We start from the raw sequence: 20,727 nt of genomic DNA on the forward strand, positions 1-20,727 counted from the left end.
CCGTAGAGCCTGGACAGCGTATTGGCAAACTTTTTTTCTTTCTCTGTTTTTTTATTTTCTTTTTTAATGTTTGGCTCCGCCATGCCAGAAGGCAGCGGCGACCCGCTACGAAGAGCAAAGCCACCATCATCATAACAGCAAGCAGACGCTCCATCGCGCTTGCTGACAACACTGCATTTATCTGACTTTACAGTCCCCATCTTTACAAGCACTTCACGCACATGCTGAATTAAAACACCATTTATTTGTTTTCTGCATAGTAACTTGAGCATTTGAATGTAAAAACTAAAGTGCGTGCCCAACCAATCAGCGAAGCAGCACCCCAGAAAAGGAAACATATTCGTTAATGAACTTCACCGTCATGTGCCGCTCACATTGGTGCCAAAACGCTGATTATTGAAGCGGATTAAAATATTACGCACTACGATTTCGCCGTTATGATTGGACTTTGGGGTATCGGGAAGGTGTAAAGAACTATAGCGGCCGGCTGGAATTAGTGGTCTGGTGAACATCACGGCGCCTCTTTAACAAGGCCGCCCTCTTAATAGCAACGCATGAAGCCTAACACCACAAGCTGCAGCATGACGAAGGAATTCTGGTTGCGACATGTCAGAGGGGTTCATTTTTTTAAAGCCTAGAACACACCCTAGAAGCAGCTAGCAGAATTCAAGGAACTGATGCAGTGGGACAGCTGTTGCGAGAACTCGGATCTATACCGCACTTTGTGTGGACCACGAGGTATGCACAACACACAAACATAACAGCATATGTGGTTTACTTTCATACATGGGCCACAAAAGGTGCACCTTGCAGCACACATGAAAGCGTTACACAGCAATGAGAAACCTGAGATGCATGCTGGCACGGTATGTCTGGCTCGCTCGCACAGAAGGACAACGCTAGCATAGAGCAGCTGTCTCTGAATTACAGATCCGATGCACTTGCGTTCTTTGAAATATGCAGAGAGCTGGACAGCTAGGTTCTTTTACCGAGGGTGTGTCGCAAGCATAACTAGCGAAGTCACCCCCGAGAAGGAGAGGAGGAGCATAAAAACTTTTGCAGAATGCGAGGCAGCGTTATTTGTAAATAAATAAATTCTATAGATTGTGTAGATGTACTGCCCTGCGACCATCTAATACAAACAAAAAATTCGGCAACAAATGTTGTTGCATAATCCTGGACCTATCAGAAACGCAGCTTTCTGCTGACGTATCGGAAGCTATCCACCATGGTTGCCTACCTGCCTACCATTTCATACTCTTCACTTTTCTCTCCATCCAAGATTACCTGCTTCCCATCTCCTAAACTCATGTCAGCAGTACGGGTAATCAATCCTGCTACATGTACAGCCATGGCCGACGAAATACCATGCACGCTTACAAATATGCTCTTTATTTTGTGGATTCACACGAACTCTCTCAGGGGCTTTTTGGCAGTTGGTCGTGCATGCGCACGGTTGTTTTCTGCCAAGGAAACCGCCTGTGTCACAGTCGCCCGGTCACCGTACGCCCCTACCGCAACAGGCCGTGAGCGTGAAGCCACGCCAGGTGAGCAGAACACTCCTCTCACCTCCTTGCGTGTGCTTCCTCTTTTGGTGGGTTTTATTTCACCCCCATACACGAGCGGGACGTTTGCTTGCTACGGCGGTTGTATCCGAGTGCTGTTCTTTTGCCGCGTATAATTACTTGGGTAGATTAAAGCTTGTTCGAATGCGCAACTCGTGTTTGTCCCCCCTGGCCCGAATCCGCTGCAGTGGAGACTTCTCTCACCACGGGTTGGGGGTCACAGCTATCTGTTAGGACTGGCACGCCGTGGCTAAAAGGAGACTGTAGCGTCTAGGCCCCTTTGGCGCATTATTTCAAGAATAACCCCAATATTCTTGGTGCCTGAACGTGGGGAGCCAGCTGAGTTTGCGGAGCCAGCGAAAAGAACACAAACCACAAGATGGCTCATCTACCAGTTTTCAGTTTTCTCTAGTTCTGCTATGCCACACACATACAAAATAGCCCACATTGCCACCATGTTGTAATCCTAGCAACATCTGCCACTTCAATTCATTTTAGTTATTTCAGCACACATTGGTCCAAGTGTTTCTAAGCGATCAAAGTTTGCATTTCTCAGGTTTTAATGTGCCTTTTTATTTTTATGGTCACTTTCCAAAATTGATTTGTCAAAAGCAACTTGCTTTTTTTTCACAAACGCACCTTTCATCAGAAAAAATAAGACGACATTTCTTTTATTTTTATTTTACAATACGTAATTATGTTCTTTTTATGTAATGTTTTGTTGAATTACCAGCCATGGGGTACGTTTGTTATGTGCAGGTACTAAAAAAATATGCCTCCGCCTGCACCAGGTTGTTGGTATGCAGAGCGAAGTATCCCCTTCGAAATAAGCCATGACGACAAAGGGAGTAGTTTGGTGATCGGAGGGGGGTGCTGCTTCGTGCCACTCCCGATTCTAGTGATGCCACTGCAAATGTTGCATATTGTAATAGAAACAATTTGAAAACACCAATGTTGAACATGCACAGTAAAAAGGGTATTAACTACTTGGCAACACTATTTTGCCCAAAAAAGAAAAATTCTTAAAGGAGAGTTCCCTGTGCTTCCCTTCTTCATGTTTTTGCATTTGCCAAGTTGAACGTGTGACAGATATACGAGTGAGACATTTTAATTTGACACTAGAGGTTTAATACAAATAAACTGGCGTACTGTTAAAGCAGGGATAATTATGCATAAGAGGGCTCTGACTTCATTTCACAGTAAAAGGAAAAAAATTTCTAAGCCTCATCCCACTTATTTTCCAAGCACTTATCTCTTCCTAAGCATGTAGAAGAGCATGCTGCGATAATCGCTCCCAGAAAGCATGTGGGCACATAATGATTATGAGGATGGTGCAGAGGCCTTTATGTTCAGCACGAGCATACCCTCTCCTATTCCGTTACTAAATTCCATCAACTAAGGAATACCTCAAAATTCACAAGGCTGACCCTGTTCTTAACCTATAATCGAAGATCCAACTATAGGAAAGCATTTAAAGCAGAACACTGAGCTAGTTTTTCTGACTGAGAAGACATAACTGGTGCATAACCACAGGGACAGAGAAGAAAAACAAGCTACAAACAAGAATTTATGTTCTTTTTTCTCTGCCTTGGCCCTCTGAGTAGCCTATTAGCTGTGTATTTACCCAGAGAACCATGCCTACTCACCAGGTGTCTTCCTCGGAGTCTTCGAAGGCGTCTTGGTGATGGAGATGCTAGCCTGGCATGCAGAGATGTTGTGTGATGTGTTGAGCAGAGTGGAGGATGAAAGAAGTGATGTGTTGATAGAGTTGTCTGCCTTGCAGGGACGCAGGGGCCCTCTGCTGCTGTTGGCGTCCTTGCAGTCTCTTTCAGCCAATGAGCAAGACATGATGCTGCAACGAATGCAAACTGCCTGTAGAACAATGCACTGAGATAAGCATGATGACCTGTTCTGGCTGTTATGCAAGAACAAGGTTTAGGTCAGGAAATTAAGCAACATACTGCTAATAATAATCATCATCATCATCCTCAGCCTGACTATACCCACGGCGAAGGCCTCTCCCATAATCCTCCAATTAACCCGGTCCTGTGCTAGCTGCATCCACTTGACCCCTGCGAACTTCTTAACCTCATCCGCCCACCTAACTTTCTGCCGCCCCCTGCTACGCTTTCCTTCCCTTGGAATCCAGTTTGTCACCCTAAGTGACCATCGGTTATCCTTTCTTCGCGCAACATGTCCTGCCCATGCCCAATTCTTCTTCTTGATTTCAACTACGATGTCAGTGACTTAGTTATTTCTCTGACCCACTATGCACGTTTCCCATCTCTTAACGTTATCCCTACCATTTTTATTTCTATAGCCCTCTGTGTTGTCCGCAACTTAAGTAGAACCCTCTTTGTTATTTTGTTATTTTTTTTTCGTGGAAACATCCTGTGTCATCCTTTCTTCTGTCCCCATGTTTTCCCGGGCTGTTCGATGCAAAAGATGCCAGTAGTTAACAGTGGCTTTTGTTCTCCCTCACCTATTTAGCAGCTACTCCAGAGAACGCCTGCACGCATGCTTGTGATTTGAAGCATAGCCAGCAAACCACGTCAAAAACCAAGCACGGCTGCTTTACAGCTCAATATTTAACGCAGCCCTCCTTCAAGCAAGTTGCAGTAACACTTACAAAGTCCAGCAAATTGAGAGAAAGTCTGCTGTAGATACAAATTTGAAAAATTTCTAAAACTAAAACTTCCGCCAGAGAAATCTCACATGAAAAAAAATATATATCTGCTGGGCAAAGCAGTATCTTTTACTTTGTTATATCAATAAATAGTGTTACCAGTGAATTCCATGCACCATGCAGATTAATGTGATCAGTTGCTGCATGCACTGTGCAGCACCAATGAAGAAAGCAACACTCGTAGAAAAAACATTTTTTACAGCCACGAACAATAGTGCTTATAGTCTCATGCATTTGCCACAGAGCAACCCGATTATACAAGGGACACAATATATTAAATTAGCTATCGCCTCCTAGAGCAAGATGAACATGCTTTCAATAGGAAAACAGGCCTTCACTAAAGCAGGCTTTAAAGTGACATTAAAACGAGGTCCTGACCAGTTTCACATTTTGGTTTGCCTATGTGACGTACCCAGAATTCAATAAAAATGTTCATCTAAAATTCAAGGAGAATAAAAGGATTTCAAGGCTACAAGAAGTCCATAATTAAGGAGGGCATGAAACGTTTCTTGAATCAGAAACAAACTCTCATTTCCTTCTCCGCGGTCATGCCTGCTTCCTTTTCCCTGGCCTTTCGATGGAAATTATTTGCTTTTACAAGGAGAGTCATCATTTTTACTTCTAGCAGCCTTAAAGAGGCTGTTTGTCAATTCCTCTAGAAATTTCAGCATTTGCTGCAGATGTGTGTCTTTTCGACAGGTTCTTGAGATTCAATGCCACTGCCTTCCTTCTCAGACATCCTTGCAGACATTGCGACTTTCCACTGCATGCTGGCATTCTGGACAGAGATGTGCTTCAAGCTTTTCAGATGACTTGTCAGAGTCAATTCACCCACTGACAACACATCAATCATCTTATTCTACAACATGCACTTTTCTCTTTGCGGATCGCTCAAGTCCAGAAAAGAAATCGAAAAGCGAAAAGACCAGAGAAGAGAAAGCAACATTCATTCTTCTCTTAACCCATCCGGACCTGGATTTTTCATTTTGACAATTTTTTTGCTGGGCGTTTTTTCCAATATGATCCCCCAACTATGCAGTTGTAACGTGGCGCACGCCATCTAGGAGTTGTGGAAGAAAATCAAGAAACGCGCTTGCTGCTCATCGCGACAGAGGGGGCAAGGACAGTCGAAAGGAAGCGAAAGTATAGAAAGGACGAAACGTTACGCAAGGAAGCAGCGTCCTTCGCTTTGCAGGGAGTACCCCTCCCCACGCCCTCGGCGCTGAAGGGGGTATAAATAAAACAAGAAAACGAGGCCAGGACAACCTCGTCCGGCAGCGTTCGAGAGCGAGAGCCTTGGGTTGATCCTGACCTCCTCCCGAAGCGGCCGAACGAGCCGTCGGCGAAGACGCCAGCGACAGCTCCCCGCTGTTCTAAGTCTCGTCGTCGGAGTCTCCGTTGTAGACACCAGCAACAGCTTAAACCCCGCTGTCCTAAGTCTAAGATGCGCGGAGCGCAGTCCAAACTTAGAAGAACGGAGTAGCTCTGTCGGGAGCAGCTTGCGCTACACAAAACGAGACTGAGTCATGTGATTCTATCGAACATCTACGCGGGTACCCATACTCTACCCATCTACGCGGGTACCCATGCGTGCTCTGCAAGTATTTACGAATTTAGAGACCTGGCAGACAGAGACATCAAAATCTGACGTCAGGGCTTATTGGGTGTAAAATGCAGAAATGACCGCTTTGGTTACCGCATGTCACAACAACGAATTGCATGAAAATGTTTAATTTTGCAATATGCAGGATTCGTAAAGCAATTTACTTTCTTTTGGGCGGATATATTGATGTACCACATGCCGCAAAAGATGTGCCTCTCTGCGCCTGTTCACTTTACAACATGCATTTTCTCCGTTTTCAGTCATCAAGAATGGAGTTGGTTAGTTATATGGAGTTTTATGGCGCATAAGCAACTGTGGCTATCATGCGCCAACCGCAAGGTTAGACGATCAAGTGGCTACAGTAATGATGCTCAGATTTGGTTTAAAACATTGGCTTCCTTTAAAAATCCGTAAACAAGTGAAAAATCAACAAGTGCTTCTTGGCCTAAAAGCAATGCGGGATGAAATGGGATGTGTTCTTTGTAAAATATTTTTTCCTGTGCTCCTCGAGTTGTGAGCATGAGGTTAAAATATGATTTACTGTTAGCTCATGTCCACACATTTCACATACAGGTTTGCCTTTTTAAGAAGTTATGTGTTATGTGTGTACGGCCTATGCGCAGACGACATAAAATTACCTCAATGAAACGTTTCTGATGTTCACATGATTGCCATTCTCCTAATATGGGCTTTATGGAGTGAAGCTTGTTCTCTGCTTCGCTTTCCCAATCAGCCTGCCATTTAGCTCGTAATTTCGTACGTACTAACTTCATTCCGTCTCTGTGTGGCATGTTGATTTGCTTTATTTGTAAATTTTTCGCACTTGCTGCGCATATATCTGCTCGTTCATTACCCTTTATCCCAACATGACTGGGTACCCAGCAGAATTTGATAGTATGTTTTCTTCTTGTGATATTTACTATGTTGTGTATAATGTTTCCTATCAGTGGTTGAACAGCATTTTTGGAGTTTATTGCACTGATGACGCTTAATGAATCTGTGTAGATGATGCTGTTTTTGATGTTCTTATCCAATATTTTCTCCACAGCAACACAGACAGCGTAGCATTCGGCTGTAAAAACTGATGCACACTGGGGTAGTCGTGTTATTTTCTCTGTGTTATTTTGTACTATTGCACTGCCAACATAGTCTTTAGTTTTTGAGCCGTCTGTAAAAAAAGCAATGCAATTTTTATATTTTTCTTTTAATGCAAGGTATTCTTGTAATATATGCTCATGTGGTGTGCGTGTTTTTTGAAACTGCGTTAGTGTGAGGTCGAAAACTGCTGGGAGGGTGTACCATGGTGGGAGTGGTTTATTTCTTGGGGCAATACTTGGCAATTCACTAATGTCTAAATCTTGGCACATTTGTTCGAAGCGCATGAGAAGCGGCTTAATCAACCGCGGCTTGTTGTTGAAGACTGTCCTAGAGGGACATTCCGTGACTACTGAATGACATAGATGTTTTGGTTGAGAACGAAGTTTCAGGATGTATGCACATGTTAGGGCGCATCGTCTGTCCTTTAATGCAGGTTCATCTGTTTTTACATAGAGGCTGGTTATTGAGGATGTTCTGTAAGCGCCAACTGCTAACCGTAATCCAAGATTGTGTATCGGGTCTAGTCGTTTTAAATAGGGTGTCCTAGCTGAACCATATACTATACAACCGTAATCTAACTTAGAGCGCACCACGGAGCGGTAGATTTGCAGAAGGCATGCTCGGTCGGACCCCCACCGTTTTTGCGACAGCACCTTTAGGACGTTAAGTGATTGGGCTGCTTTCTTTTTCAGATTGTTTATATGGGGAAGAAATGAAAGTTTCTTGTCGAATGTGATACCCAAAAATTTATGTTCATGTTTCACTGGTAGTATGGTTTGGTTGAGGTATAACGTGGGATAGTTCTGTAAGCCTCGTCTCAATGAAAACACAACGGCCACTGTCTTTTGAGGAGAGAACTTAAATCCATTGCTGTTTGCCCAGGTAGCTAGTTTATTTAGTGTCAGTTGCAGTTGTCTCTCACAGGTGGATATGTTGGAGGAAGTGCATGCTACTTGCAGGTCATCTACGTAGACGGAGTACATTATGGACTTTGGGATTATTGCAGATAACGAGTTCATTTTCACTATAAAGAGAGTTGTGCTTAGAATACACCCCTGCGGCAAGCAGTTTTCTTGTGCAAAAGTCGTGGAGAATACTGTGCCTAAACGGACTTGAAATGTACGGTTCGTCAGGAAGTCATTCAGGCAGCTCAGCATCCTGCCACGGATACCTAGATCTGCTAGGTCGCGGAGGATATCGAACCTCCACGTGGTGTCGTAGGCCTTCTCCAGGTCGAAGAAGAGCCCGACACAGTGCTGCCTGTGGCTGAACGCCTCCCGGATTGTGTTCTCGAGGCGGACAAGGTGATCGGTTGTTGATGATGCCTTTTTGAAGCCGCATTGATGTATATCGAGAAGATGCCGGGATTCAAGAAAAAAGGTTAGTCTGATGTTTACGATGCTTTCAAAAGATTTCGCAATGCAGCTGGTTAGGGCTATTGGTCTGTAACTGCTAGGACATGTGGGGGGTTTGCCTGATTTCAAAAAGGGTACTATTATGGCTTTTTTCCAAGCTTCTGGTATCTTGCCAGTCGTCCATATTTTATTAAAAAAATTCAGCAATGCTTCTACAGCGGCTTGTGAGAGATGGGCGAGCATTTGATAGTGTACATTGTCAAGTCCCGGTGCTGTTTTTTTTGCCAGAAGATAAGACTCTGTTAATTTCATGTATTGTTATAAGTGCATTGTAGTCGTCATTTACACCTGTCCGAAGGGGAAGCTTTTGCTTTTCTGCTGTTGTTTTATGCTTTTGAAATGTGCGAGTGTAGTTAGATGAGCTTGACACATTGGCAAAGTGTTCGGCTAAGATGTTCGCTTGTTCTTCTAATGTTGTTTGTGTTCCGGGTGGTGTCAGCATAGGATATGTATAAGGGGTGAAATCTCCTGTAAATTTTCGGACCTGTTCCCACATTTTTTTGGAGGGCAACGAGCTGTTTATCGAGGACGCATATTTTTGCCACGAAGTTTTCTCCGCGTTTCTCTGGACATACCGCGCTCTGGCTTTGGCTTTCTTGTAGTTAATCAGGTTCTCATGTGTCTGATATCTGCGGAGGATGCCCCATGCCTTGTTTTGTTCTTTTTTGGCTAATTTGCATGCCTCCGTCCACCATACTTTGTGTTTTTTTCTTGCGTGTTGTGACGTTTGTGGAATGGATAATAGTGCTGCTGAAATTATGCACGCGATAAACCTTTCATTTATTTCTTCTACGCTCAAATCTTCAGAATATACTTTTTCTAGCGCAGCTTTCGTTCTAAAAACCGACCAATCGGCAAGGTGGAGTTTCCAGCGCCGTGGCCTCGATGGGATGATGGGTGTGGATGATGATAACTTTAAAACTGTCGGTAAGTGATCGCTTCCCAGAGGGTCATTTAAAACATCCCAATTAAAATCATTAAAAAGTGATGGAGATGTGAAGGCTAAATCAATGCAGCTCATTTTTCCAGAGCTGGGGCAACAATACGTCGGCTTCCCGGTGTTTAAAAGGCATATATTATTTGAAAGTATAAAGTTTTCTAAGATCTGTCCTCTGGTATCAGTATGGTCACTCCCCCAGAAGTGGGAGTGCCCATTTAAATCCCCAACAATCAAGAATGGTTCTGTCAACTGCTCAGTCAAGTCTTCTAATTCATGTAGTGTAATTGAGAGTTGTGGTGGTATGTAGAGGGAACATATTATCGTTTTGTGGCTTATGATGGTTACGGCCACTGCTTCAAGGTTTGTTTTGAGTGGTATTTGTCTGGCAGGGACATCAGGTTGTATTATTATGGCGACACCTCCTGACAGCCTACCAGCATGCGTTCGATCTTTTCGGAAAGTTTTGAACTTTTTAATGATGTTTGTGTGCTGAGGCCCAAGGTTTGTTTCTTGAAGACACACAGCTGTGGGTGTCATGGTTGTGAGGATATCTGTAATGTCTGCGTAATTTCTCAATAAACCTCTACAATTCCACTGTACTAAGTAAGCCATTATGATATGTTGGGGATTAAGAAAAGTTACTTTACTTCAGGAGGGGTTATACGTGGTCTTCCCTTTTTTTCAAGTGAGTGCCTCCTCCCCTGCAGCCCAGAAGTGCTGGGGGAGAAGTCCATCGCCTCACCCGGGGCGCTGGAGGTCCGTGGTGAAGGCACGGACGACCGATTCTTAGGTCTCCCCCTGGTAGGGGAAACCTTGCGGGCTCCCGACTCCGTGGTCGGCAAGCCCTCTTTTGAAACTGGCAGAGCAGCCTTTGCTGCTTCTGCCTGGGGCGAGCAGGATGGCCCTGCCTCAGGTTCCGAAGACACCTTGGCAGACGCCTGATTGCGGTGTAGTGCCTCGCCCTTGGACGCTACAACCGCATAGTCTGGTTTTCCAGTGAATAGAAAAAGATTAGTTTGTGCAAGTCGTTTTCTGGCCTCTGTAAATGAAATGTTCTCTTTTGTTTTGATAGTGATGATCTCTTTCTTCCAACTTGGGCATGATCTAGAATAGGCAGGATGATCCCCCTCGCAGTTCACGCAGTGTGGCGATGAGGCATCACAGTTTTCAGACTGGTGTTCTTTTGAAGCACATTTTGCGCATGTTTTGCGACTGCGACAACTTTGTGATCCGTGGCCGTATCGTTGGCAGTTAAAACATCTTCGGGGGTTCGGTATATAATGTCAGACTTCAACTTTCAGGTATCCTACTTCGATCTTTTCTGGCAGTACACTTGAGCTGAATGTGAGAATGAGATGTTTAGTAGGTATCTCTTTATCATCTCTTCAGATTGTTATCCTGTGCACATTTACAACATTTTGTTCTGCAAGACCTTCTAGCATTTCTTGCTCGCTTATGTGGAGGAAGTCATTATCGGAGATTACACCACGCACGGTGTTTAAAGATCTATGGGCGGTGATGGTCACATTGACATCCCCAATGCAGTGGAGGTTTGGAAGCTTTGCATACTGTGTTTCGTCGTTTAATTCAAGCATTAGGTCTCCGTTTGCTATTTTTGTGACTTCGTATTTCGGACCAAGGACAGCTGAGAAACATTTTGACACTAGAAATGGGGACAAAGTTCGGGCCGGCTTTCCTTCAACTTCGGAGTGCACGACGTGATATTTGGGGAAGCTTTTCTTAGGTTTTTGCAGGAATTCTGCAATTTCTTCGGTGCACCTTTTTTTGTTTAGGCGATCAGTTTTTACAGTAGAAGAAGCCATGTAATATGTGTGTTGTTTGGCCAAGGTGCCAGCCGCCCACCATGGAGCCCAACAAGGGGGCAGGACAGGAACTTGCAACCAAGTCCAGTCCATGCCAGCTCTACACCCCAGCTATAACCAAATATGGCGGTACTCAGGGTGGTACGCCACACAAGGTTAACCCTAGCCGCCTGGAAAAAGGAAAACCAAGAAGAGAGGAGAGGACAGGACAGTTGTAGGAAAGGAGATAGGAAAGTGAAAGATGGAGGGGAGGACAGGAAAAGACGACTGCCGATTTCCCCCGGGTGGGTCAGCCCGGAAGTGCCGTCTACGTGAAGCTAGGGCCAAAGTGGTGTGTTGCCTCCGCCGAGGGGCCTTAAAGGTCCGAACACTCGGCATCGGCTCAACCACCAGGATCCCCTTTTCCCCGGACACGGCGATGCCACGCACGGCTAAGCGTGGGTGCTGGGGTCCGTGGTGTCGCACAGTACATGCAAACACCTGCTTTAACAGGTGCCCCCTGCGGGGATCAAGAATGGAGTATCTCAGCTGATAATACGTCAAGACGACAACACGCTTGTCCAAACTAGCACGGCTTTCTGAAGGGCATTAGTGACATAGGCTTTTATCATACCTGTATCGCCTTCTACCAAGCTTCCAGAACCTCATTAGTGATGCTCAGCGTAGAGCCCAGCACAGTGAAGTGTTCACAAGGCACGAAACACAATGCACCCGGTTCATACCTCTTTTCAAGACGAGTGTCACAATGACAAATTTGCTAAAATTAAAAGTATTCTGTAGTCTGTTCATCACCATCATCATCATAAGCTAGACTTTACCCACTGCGGGGCTAAGGCCTCTGTCATATTACTTCAATTAACCTGGTCTTGCGCTAGCTGCATCCACTTGACCCCTGTGAACTCATCCGCCCACATGACTTTCTGCCGCACCCTGCAACGCTTTTCTTCCCTGGAATCCAATTTGTTACCCTTATCGGTTATCCTCTCTTTCACCCTAGATACTCTGGCCATGTCCATTTCTTCTATATTTCCACCAGAATGTCATTAACTCAAGTTATTTCTCTGATCCATTTTGCACACTTCTAACCTCTTAACTTTATAGACAGTTTTATTATGGGCACTGCCATTTTGTGTAGATGGCGCCATCTAGCAGCTAAGTTGAGAACAACCACCATGCTGATATGTGCGGTAGCATCCACGAAACAGGAGACAAGTAGCGCACATCGGCCTTTCGGAGCTTTTACATGCAAATTTTTTCGTTCTAAGAGTACCTTGCCTGAAAGAAAAAATCTTTTCAGCAGCAGTCAAGCCGAAGACTACAAGCCTGATGACAATTTGTGGCCAACTTTTATGCAGCGCAGACAGAGAGGCAGTGCGCAAGCAAGGCAGGGCAGCTTTCGATCTACTTTTTTATCCTTGAACGATTTCTAGAGACTGGCTGCCATAACAGTTTGAGCAATGAAAGAAATCGAATGTAGCCAGTTCAGGTCATTTTTAGGAGTTGTGCCAATCATGCTGCATTTGTTGGGTCAATCGAGCATTCATATACTGTTTACTGCTTGAGCGGCTACTGCGTGGAGTTCTCACACCTCCACTGGGGTTCTGTTCATAGGAATCCAATTCACTTCGGATCCATTTACTCTGCACTACGTTATTTTTGTTGGGTGACAGAGCCAGGGCGTTCAAGCGTCCACTACCTAGCCAGCATGGCCTGCATGACTCAACCACCGGTCAGCCGGTGCATGCAGGGAGTGGCGATGAATGTCATTAACAGCGGGAGCTGCTATCCTGGAATTTCTGTGACTGGATGCTAGCTGCGTTCGTCTAATGCTGCAGTCATGCTGAGGTCTGGCCAGATGAAATAGAAAATGGACAATTGATACTTATGGAAAAGTGTCCTTATGTAATAATGTCCCATATGACCTCAGCAAAAATTGCTTTTAAGAACAATTATTATACATCTCATTTGTTATATTATTTGTTATAGATATGTTATCAGCCAGCGAAAGCTTAAGAGATGAGTGTTTAAAAAGAAAAGATATAATGTAGCACTTTTTCTCTTAAATAAGTTGACAACCAATTCATTGGGCATCGTTGTCTTCAATTGGGACATGTTTTTTCATACCTTCATAAATCTGAGAAGATGCACCGAAATAGTTTTTCTTTGTCAGACAGCTTATCAGTAAAGTTTTGTCGCAAAGATCATCTGCTTGTTACCCAACGGCTACCATTGTTGCATGGGTATTCAAGTTTTAAGATTCCTTCTCTACAAACACAGTGTTTGGAACTCGCAAGAAAAAGTGACAATGTGAAACATTTTCGGTTGGTACTTGATATTCAAAGGCCGCTCATCTTCGCCTGATTACAAGAGTTGCAACTGTAACAGTGCACAGCGACACGAGCCCATACCACCACTGTTAATCTGTTCATCTGTTAACCATCTGTTTCTAATTGTTGTTATCTAGTTAATTCAAACAACAGAGTAAAGGAAAAGATTTTGCTAGCCGCGGCAATTGTTAGCAGCTGAGTTGCGGCCGGTAGAAATGAAGCGATCAGAGAGGGAAAGAAAAGAAATGATCGAGAAGAAATGACAAGGGCCGGGCATGTAAAAAAGTGTAGAAAATGTAAAAATAGTGTAAAGATAGTGCACATCTCGTTATCAGCTGAGCAGCTTAGCAGATTTAGACTATTCAAGGCGCCTTTGTGGGCAAAAGACTGCGTAGCACCTGTGCTTTCTTGGTAGAATGCCCTGCCACCCATGCTGCTATCGCCGCGTCCCCACAGAGGAGGAGTGGTGCTGTGCGCTCCAGTTCAAGGCTATTTTCCTCCTCGCCGCAAAAACTGTATGCCATTTTCAGTTCCATAGTGCTCTCTACCAAATTATCAGTTCTACACAGACAACATAAAATTCAGTTTCAAGAAAAAAGCAGCAAAATACTGTATTGTTCCCAGCATCGAGGATGCGCCATACGTCATCATCCTCGTCTTCATCAGCCGGACTATACCCACTGCAGGGCGAAGGACTCTCCTATTTTCCTCCAATCAACCCGGTCCTGTGCTAGCGGCATCCACTTGACCCCTGCGAATTAATCTCATCCACCCACCTAATTTCCGCCGCCCCCTGCTACGCTTACCTTCCCTTGGAATCCAATTGGTCACTCTTAAAGACCATCACTTATCCTCTCTTCGTACTACATGTCCTGCCCATGCCCATTTCTTTTTAATTTCCACTAGAATGTCAGTAACTTGAGTTATTCCTCTGACCCACTCTGCACGCTTCCTATCTCTTAATGTTACACCTACCATTTTTCGTTCCATGGGCCTCTGCATTGTTCTCAACAAAGTAGAACCCTTTTCATTAACCTCCATGTTTCAGCCCCACATACACTTTCCTTTTGAGTGATACCGGTAAACTGCTAGTCATAATGTTTAAGTACCTTCCAAATGTGCTCCATCCCAATCCTATTCTCTTCGTTATTTCCTTTTCGCAGTCCGAATCTCGGGTCACTACCTGTCTTAAGTAGACATATTCGTTTACTACTACCAGTGCTTCGCTACCTAACGTAAACTGCTGCTCTTTTCCTCGACTGTTCAGTATCAACTTAGTCTTCTACATACTAATCTTTATGCCGCCCTTTCTGCTTCTGTCTAGATCATTATTAGTTGCAGTTCGTCCTCTGAATTACTTAACAAGGCAATGTCATCAGCGAATTGCAGATTACCGAGATATTCTCCATTGACCCTGATGCCTAACTGCTCCCATTCCATGCCTTTGAATACACTCTCTAAGCAAGCTGTAAATAGCACTAGGGAGATATTGTCTCCTTGCCTAACAATTTTCTTATTTGGAATTGTATCACTATTTATGCAGAACTATAGTTTTTGTGCAGCCACTATAGATGTCTTCCAGTACTTTCACATATGGCTCACCTACACCCTGATCTCGCAATGCCTGCATGACCGCTCAGGTTTCGACCGAGTCAAACATACTCTGAGATACGCCACACATGCTGCATGCAAAGTGGTGCACTACCTGTGTTTCACATGCCACACCAGTTTCCTGGCGCTCCCTAGCGGTGTCCACATAGAGAAGGAAGTGGTAAAAAAAATAGAAGCTCAGTTGAGTGGTGAATTTATTCTATTTTCTCAGGCTGCAGTTCGGCAACATTACGAATGTCATTGCATGGCTCGATTCCAACATTCGTATTCTGTAACAGCAAATACTTCAGTTTTTCATATCTTCAAAAGGGTGTGGTTAATATAGATACATCTGCAAAAGTTCTAGAGAGCACTTTGGATTACTAAAGTGCGATGAGGCAAAAGCCATTATAGCGGTGGATCGTAGCCCTCCACAACGGCACCTCTATCTTCCTCTCTTCTTTCACTCCCACCTTCCTCCCTTTATGGCGTGGTACATGTGTCCGCAGAGAATTGTGACAGATACTGCACCTTTTCTATCCTGTAAATTAATTTGAAATGCCGCTGATGCCTGCTGTACAAATGCCTCCTAGACACCAGAGTCTGCTTCTGTTTGCTGTGTGGTGCGGCGTTCGAGGAAGCGCCAAATGAAAGGTGCCGCACGGACACCTGGATCGAACGCCCGACGGGGTTAGCTTCGTCTATGCATGAATAGCCTGGTGAAGTCATGACCAGTCATGACGGTATGCGGCGCGCCCCTTGTAGAACACAACCAGCATTCCACTGAACGCATCAAAGTTCACCGGCATTCTATAATTCGTTTACAGGAAATTAAAGGTGCATTATCTGTCACTTGCAGAATCGCCCTATCCTCATGGTAGACAAGGGGAATTGTGATGAATGTTTTACGATCCGGGGCGTGGCGCAGTTGGTAAAACACTCGGCTGGGGATCCAAGGGATGGAGGTTCGATTCCCGGTGGAGGCAAGGTTTATTTATTTTTAACTATCTCCTTTGAAAGTGTCACCCCCTCTGCCAACAGCTCTTGCTGACAACGGTGAGGAATTAAAGGCTTTCGCTTTAAAAAGCAATTGTAAACCTTTAAAAAGATTCCCTAGCATCACTCAATGGCCCCCACTGACAACTGTTGAGCCCTGATGGCGTAAAAATCTCAAGTCAAAAATGTGGTCCAACGAAGCCTCTACACAGCCAATCATATTTACAAGCCAGAAATACGCTAAAAATGGCATTTAGGAAAAGACTTAAATATATCAGCATGAAAAAAATAATGGGTAATAGGATATTAATTTGCCAATTTGCTATACTACTGCTTTTTTAGTCCTGGCTTCTCTGTCGTGTCTTCCTCCTCGCACTGGACCACTTAAAACACAAATGAGAGAATACTAAAACCCACAGCAAAGGAGACCCGAAAAGAACTACCCCAATAAATATCAATAGTTCTGTTCCTGATGTGCCACCAGAACGTTTGTGCTGTGGTGTCATTTAATGCCACGTGGACCAAAAGGATTAAGGATTCTAGTTGCACTGTTAGCACAGATGAGTTGCCTTTCCTCTATGCTGACAGGCATTTCCTTGTGTTGCCTGAAAACATTTTATAGAGATATTGGAACATATTATTCCGTGGTGTACTTCCCAAGCATTCTGTTGTGTGTGTGACCGTGCTGCTTGCATATAGTATTTTTATTCCTCTGCCAAGGATACCTTTTGTTTGTAGTGCCCCACACTAAAACAGTGTTATCTTCTCTCCGTTCATTGTCTTTTGCACTGGTTCATAAATATCAGGATCCAAGAGACTTGCCAACTTTATTCACTGTTTCTTAATCTGAAAACCTTAACTGTTTGACTTGTGTTCTTTTATTACATTTGTCATTCTTGCACATTGTTTCATTCTGTTTTTTATTATAATTCCTAACCCCTCTGTAATGTCTGCAGGCCCTGAGGGTAATGTAATAAATAATAAATAAAATAAAATAAACCAAAAGTGTTTAACAATGGCTCAGTGCAGTATGGAAATCTAAGTCCACTCTATTGGAGAGTCGTAAGCCCACAAAATAGGTGCGCATGGCTACCCTGGTAGCTCTTCTGAGATAGCTAGACACTAGTATAGAAGGAAGCTGCGCCAATATGGCACGAAGTGTGCACAGAGATCAAAGACCTAAGACAGCGCTGACATCGTAGTCAGACTACAGTGATGGTGATGAAACACAAATGTGTCCTGAAGACTAAATATTAGAAGGTGAGGATAGCAAACTGATTACCAGACTTCATGGGAATGAGAATGATGGCCAGGTAGAAAGGTGAAGACCATGATAAACAGAAGACAAAATACTACCAAAGCAAGCCACTAACATATGCAATGCAGTAACTGTATCAGGCAAAACAAGCAACCAAGCAAGCAGTTAAACCAGTACTGCCAAGTAGGGCAGCATATTCATCTATGGCAGTGTCTATTCTGCAGGCAGTATTTGTGTTGAAATTCTCCCTGCATCCCCTCAGATTGACTAAAAAAAAAAAAAGAAGAGAAAGGAAAAAAAAAACGATTTCTGGTGCTTTTACTGCCGTCTCAGACAAGAAAGACCTCTGGAAGCTTTGACACCGCAATTAATTTCCCTGCCAGAATGTTCACTACGGTTTCGAGTGCCTTCAAGCAGTGATGGACGTATTTACAGCCGCAGCGTGGAAACCAGCGCATTGAACACTGAAACGAGTTCATGCAGTTTACTGGGTGCGTAAAAGAAATGAAGGAATATATTACAAATGAAGGAAAACAGCGTGCACTATTAAAGGGCTCAGTTCGCGAGCTCGAGACCTGCATAGGCGCTCGACGTGCAAGTTAGTCAGTTTAGCTGAATTTTCGCAGCACTTGGTACAAGCTATTGTGCTTCAACGTCCGCTTTCGGCTGTGTCAAGCTGTGTGGATCGTAAGCTCTGCGCACGGAAGTTCTCAGCAGTCGAGAACGGCCGAAAGAAATAAGGTCAAGAGCCGGATCTGTCTGGTATCGTTATCTCGCGGCAGCGGCGAAAATTAACTGTGAAGCGAGCTTGCAGCCTTGAAAAGTACACAGAAATTGCTCTTACAGTGCCTGAGGCCCGTTGGCAGTAGGCGCATCCAGTGGGTAGGCCGAGACAGCTCGAATGCGCTTTCACGTGACACGAGACTCGCTCGCTTTTGCGCGTCTCGTGGCTCGAGCTCGCGCCGATGTCCGACGCAGCCAATCACCCAATCAGAGGAGATTGCTGGAAAAATTTCAGCCAGGAAATATCCCAGCTTCCTATCCTCTACGTTTTTTTGTTTGTTTTTGTGTGTGTTGGGAGGGGGGGGGGGGCTTCGGAGTCGGTGTAGTCAAAGTGTGGTCGTCGTGGACGCTAAAATGACATGACAAAAAAAAAAAAAAAAAAGAAAAAAAGAACGGGAAAATGTATCTTTAACTGCCAAAATGAAATTCCGACAGAGCGCTTCTGGCTCATCTATTCGTTTGCCAAAAACCGAACACAGAGTGTCACCGAATTCTATTTCTTAGCCTTTCTACAAGGCAAAGGCAAAACGGGATAATGAAAGCAGCACAGCACATGACAAACGACGCGTGCAACCAGTCACCGAACTGAAGAAAAAATCCGTTGCACATCGCGTTTCGATTACAAGGTCGAGAAATGATTTACCTTGTTGAGCAGTCTTCCAAACGCTGGATGAGGTGAAGTGCAGCTGCAGCAGGGAGTATCGACCGCAGAGGGCTTGTTGGCACCACCAATCGTCCGTCCAACAACCGACAAGCTGACAAGCTCTCTCTGCGATTTAAATCCTGGCGCACAACACCTGACGTGCCAAACATAACCTTTTCTGCACTGGCCGCAAAAGAGGGCAGCACTAAACTGCCTAATTTGTGAAATTGAGAAAAGCTTACTTAACGCAGTAGCAATATTAAGTATACCAAAAAATCATTTTAATAAACTTTTAAGGTCTAAGACATGGCAGTTAGCATAAATATCAGTTTTTTTTTAATTAGCGCGTTTTTAACGCCATTACAAGGATGGCCATAAGCAACCTTGGCCACACTAGAACACAGACGCAAACTATGGTGGCTAGAAGGGGGAGGTGACGCCAACGGCGGACGGAAGCCGCTCCTCCATTTCAAGCCGGGAGGTGTTGGTGTAGGTGGCGCTGCTGGCCGTAGTGCGATGCATGGTACGCACCGCTCGCCTTGAGCCACGGCCACGGTACTTGAACATACGCATGTCTGCCGTGCGTGCAACGCATCGGCCTTTCAGTGATGTTGTTGCAGGTAATGGTTTAGCTCATTAAACTCTAGTCGAACCTGATTACGGCTGACAGAATTCAATTTTAAGCCGTGGCGGTGCAGTGGTTAGGGCGTTCGACTGTTGTGCCCAAGGATGAGGGATCGCATCCCGGCCGCGGCGACCACTTAAAGCAAGGCGCCCGTGTGCTGTGCGATGTTAGTACAAGTTAAAGAACTCCAGGTGGTCGAAATTCCGGAGTCCTCCACTACGGTGTCTCTCATAGCCCGAGTAATTTTGGCACATGATACCCAACAAACAAAACAATTAAAATCGATCGGTTGGTTGTGTGTTGTGTTGGGTTTTTTTGGCGCATAAGCAACTAAGGCTATCATGCGCCAAGAGCAAGGTTATTTTTTGTGTGTGAAACAAAGCGGGGAAACGCGTGCGTTCTAACTAGAGTTTGTTTAGAAAGTCTCCTTTTACGAAACGGTTGTGTTGGTTTTTATGGCGCATAAGCTGCTAATGCAATGATGTACGTGGAAAGCTTGAGGTTTTAATTTGTTTACTGGTGCACACTTGATTTATTCTACAGTTTGCATAAGACATTTGCTTCTTTTAGAAAACTGAAAACACAAGACAAATCTACAAGTCCATCTTCGCCTAAAATCAGTTTTGGGTGAAAAGGAACGTTGTTTGTAAAATGGGGTAAAATATTTTTTCCTTGGTGTTTCGAGACCTGTGCATGATAATAAGACGTGGTTAATAGTTAGTTGTTCTCTACATCGGTTGGTACTCCAATACTTCTGGTGCGTAGAATACGGGCGCGTATCTATCGTTTCAGTTTCAGGAATTGAAGGGTCTTGAATGAGTCCCGTCTGGTCGAGATAGTGCATGTCGAAAGTAGAAAACAGACCAAGAGAATGAAGATGGAAGGATGTTTTGGCTCCGTGCGGTCGCATTTTTTTTTTTCCACAACGTTGTTTTCTCCAGGGCATAAAATAATATGTTAGAAGAAAATTAAAAGGGGTAATAAATGAAAGAAAAAAGGTTGGCTGTTCTTTGGTCGATGTTTTCCACCTCCTTCAGTTTCAAGAATAAGAAGCATCAGCATTACTCCTAAAATATGTGATTGGGGATCCAAACAAGCAAAACAAAGCATAGCAAAAATTTATTGCACATCGTAGTAATAGCAATGTACTGCACATAACATATTCAGGGCAATTCAAAATAACAGATACATTTACACATGCTTCTGTGTAATTAGAAATAAAAAAAAAACATTCAACATTGATTACCAACACTGCATCCATCGCTTGGCACTAAGAAATGGGGAGGCAAGGATATCACTTCCCGCTAAATAAAAAAATATTACATTCGACCTTGAATAAATATGCCACTTAGAGCACCCTCCTAAGTTTCAGCAC

At 44.2% G+C, this 20,727-nt stretch overlaps 1 protein-coding gene across 2 annotated transcripts in view; it reads right to left on the reverse strand.

Moving 5' to 3' along the window:
• Positions 1–18,912, reverse strand: part of LOC146190242 (cell division cycle protein 20 homolog) — a 77,899-nt gene extending 58,987 nt beyond the window's left edge. Inside the window, exons 1-2 of one of the 2 annotated variants that reach the window (XM_084600692.1) lie at positions 18,728–18,891; positions 3,212–3,417 (exon numbers count right to left, since the gene is read on the reverse strand). In XM_084600692.1, the coding sequence (XP_084456818.1) occupies positions 3,212–3,413 (202 nt within the window). In that variant the 5' untranslated portion in view covers positions 3,414–3,417; positions 18,728–18,891. Of the gene's footprint in view, positions 1–3,211; positions 3,418–18,727 lie in introns of both variants that reach the window. The other variant, XM_084600693.1, reaches the window with a different exon arrangement.
• Positions 18,913–20,727: the final 1,815 nt, after the last annotated feature.

Source organism: Amblyomma maculatum, chromosome 4 (genome assembly GCF_055883805.1).
Source record: "Amblyomma maculatum isolate TAMU_Amacu chromosome 4, ASM5588380v1, whole genome shotgun sequence".
Lineage (NCBI taxonomy): Eukaryota > Metazoa > Arthropoda > Arachnida > Ixodida > Ixodidae > Amblyomma > Amblyomma maculatum.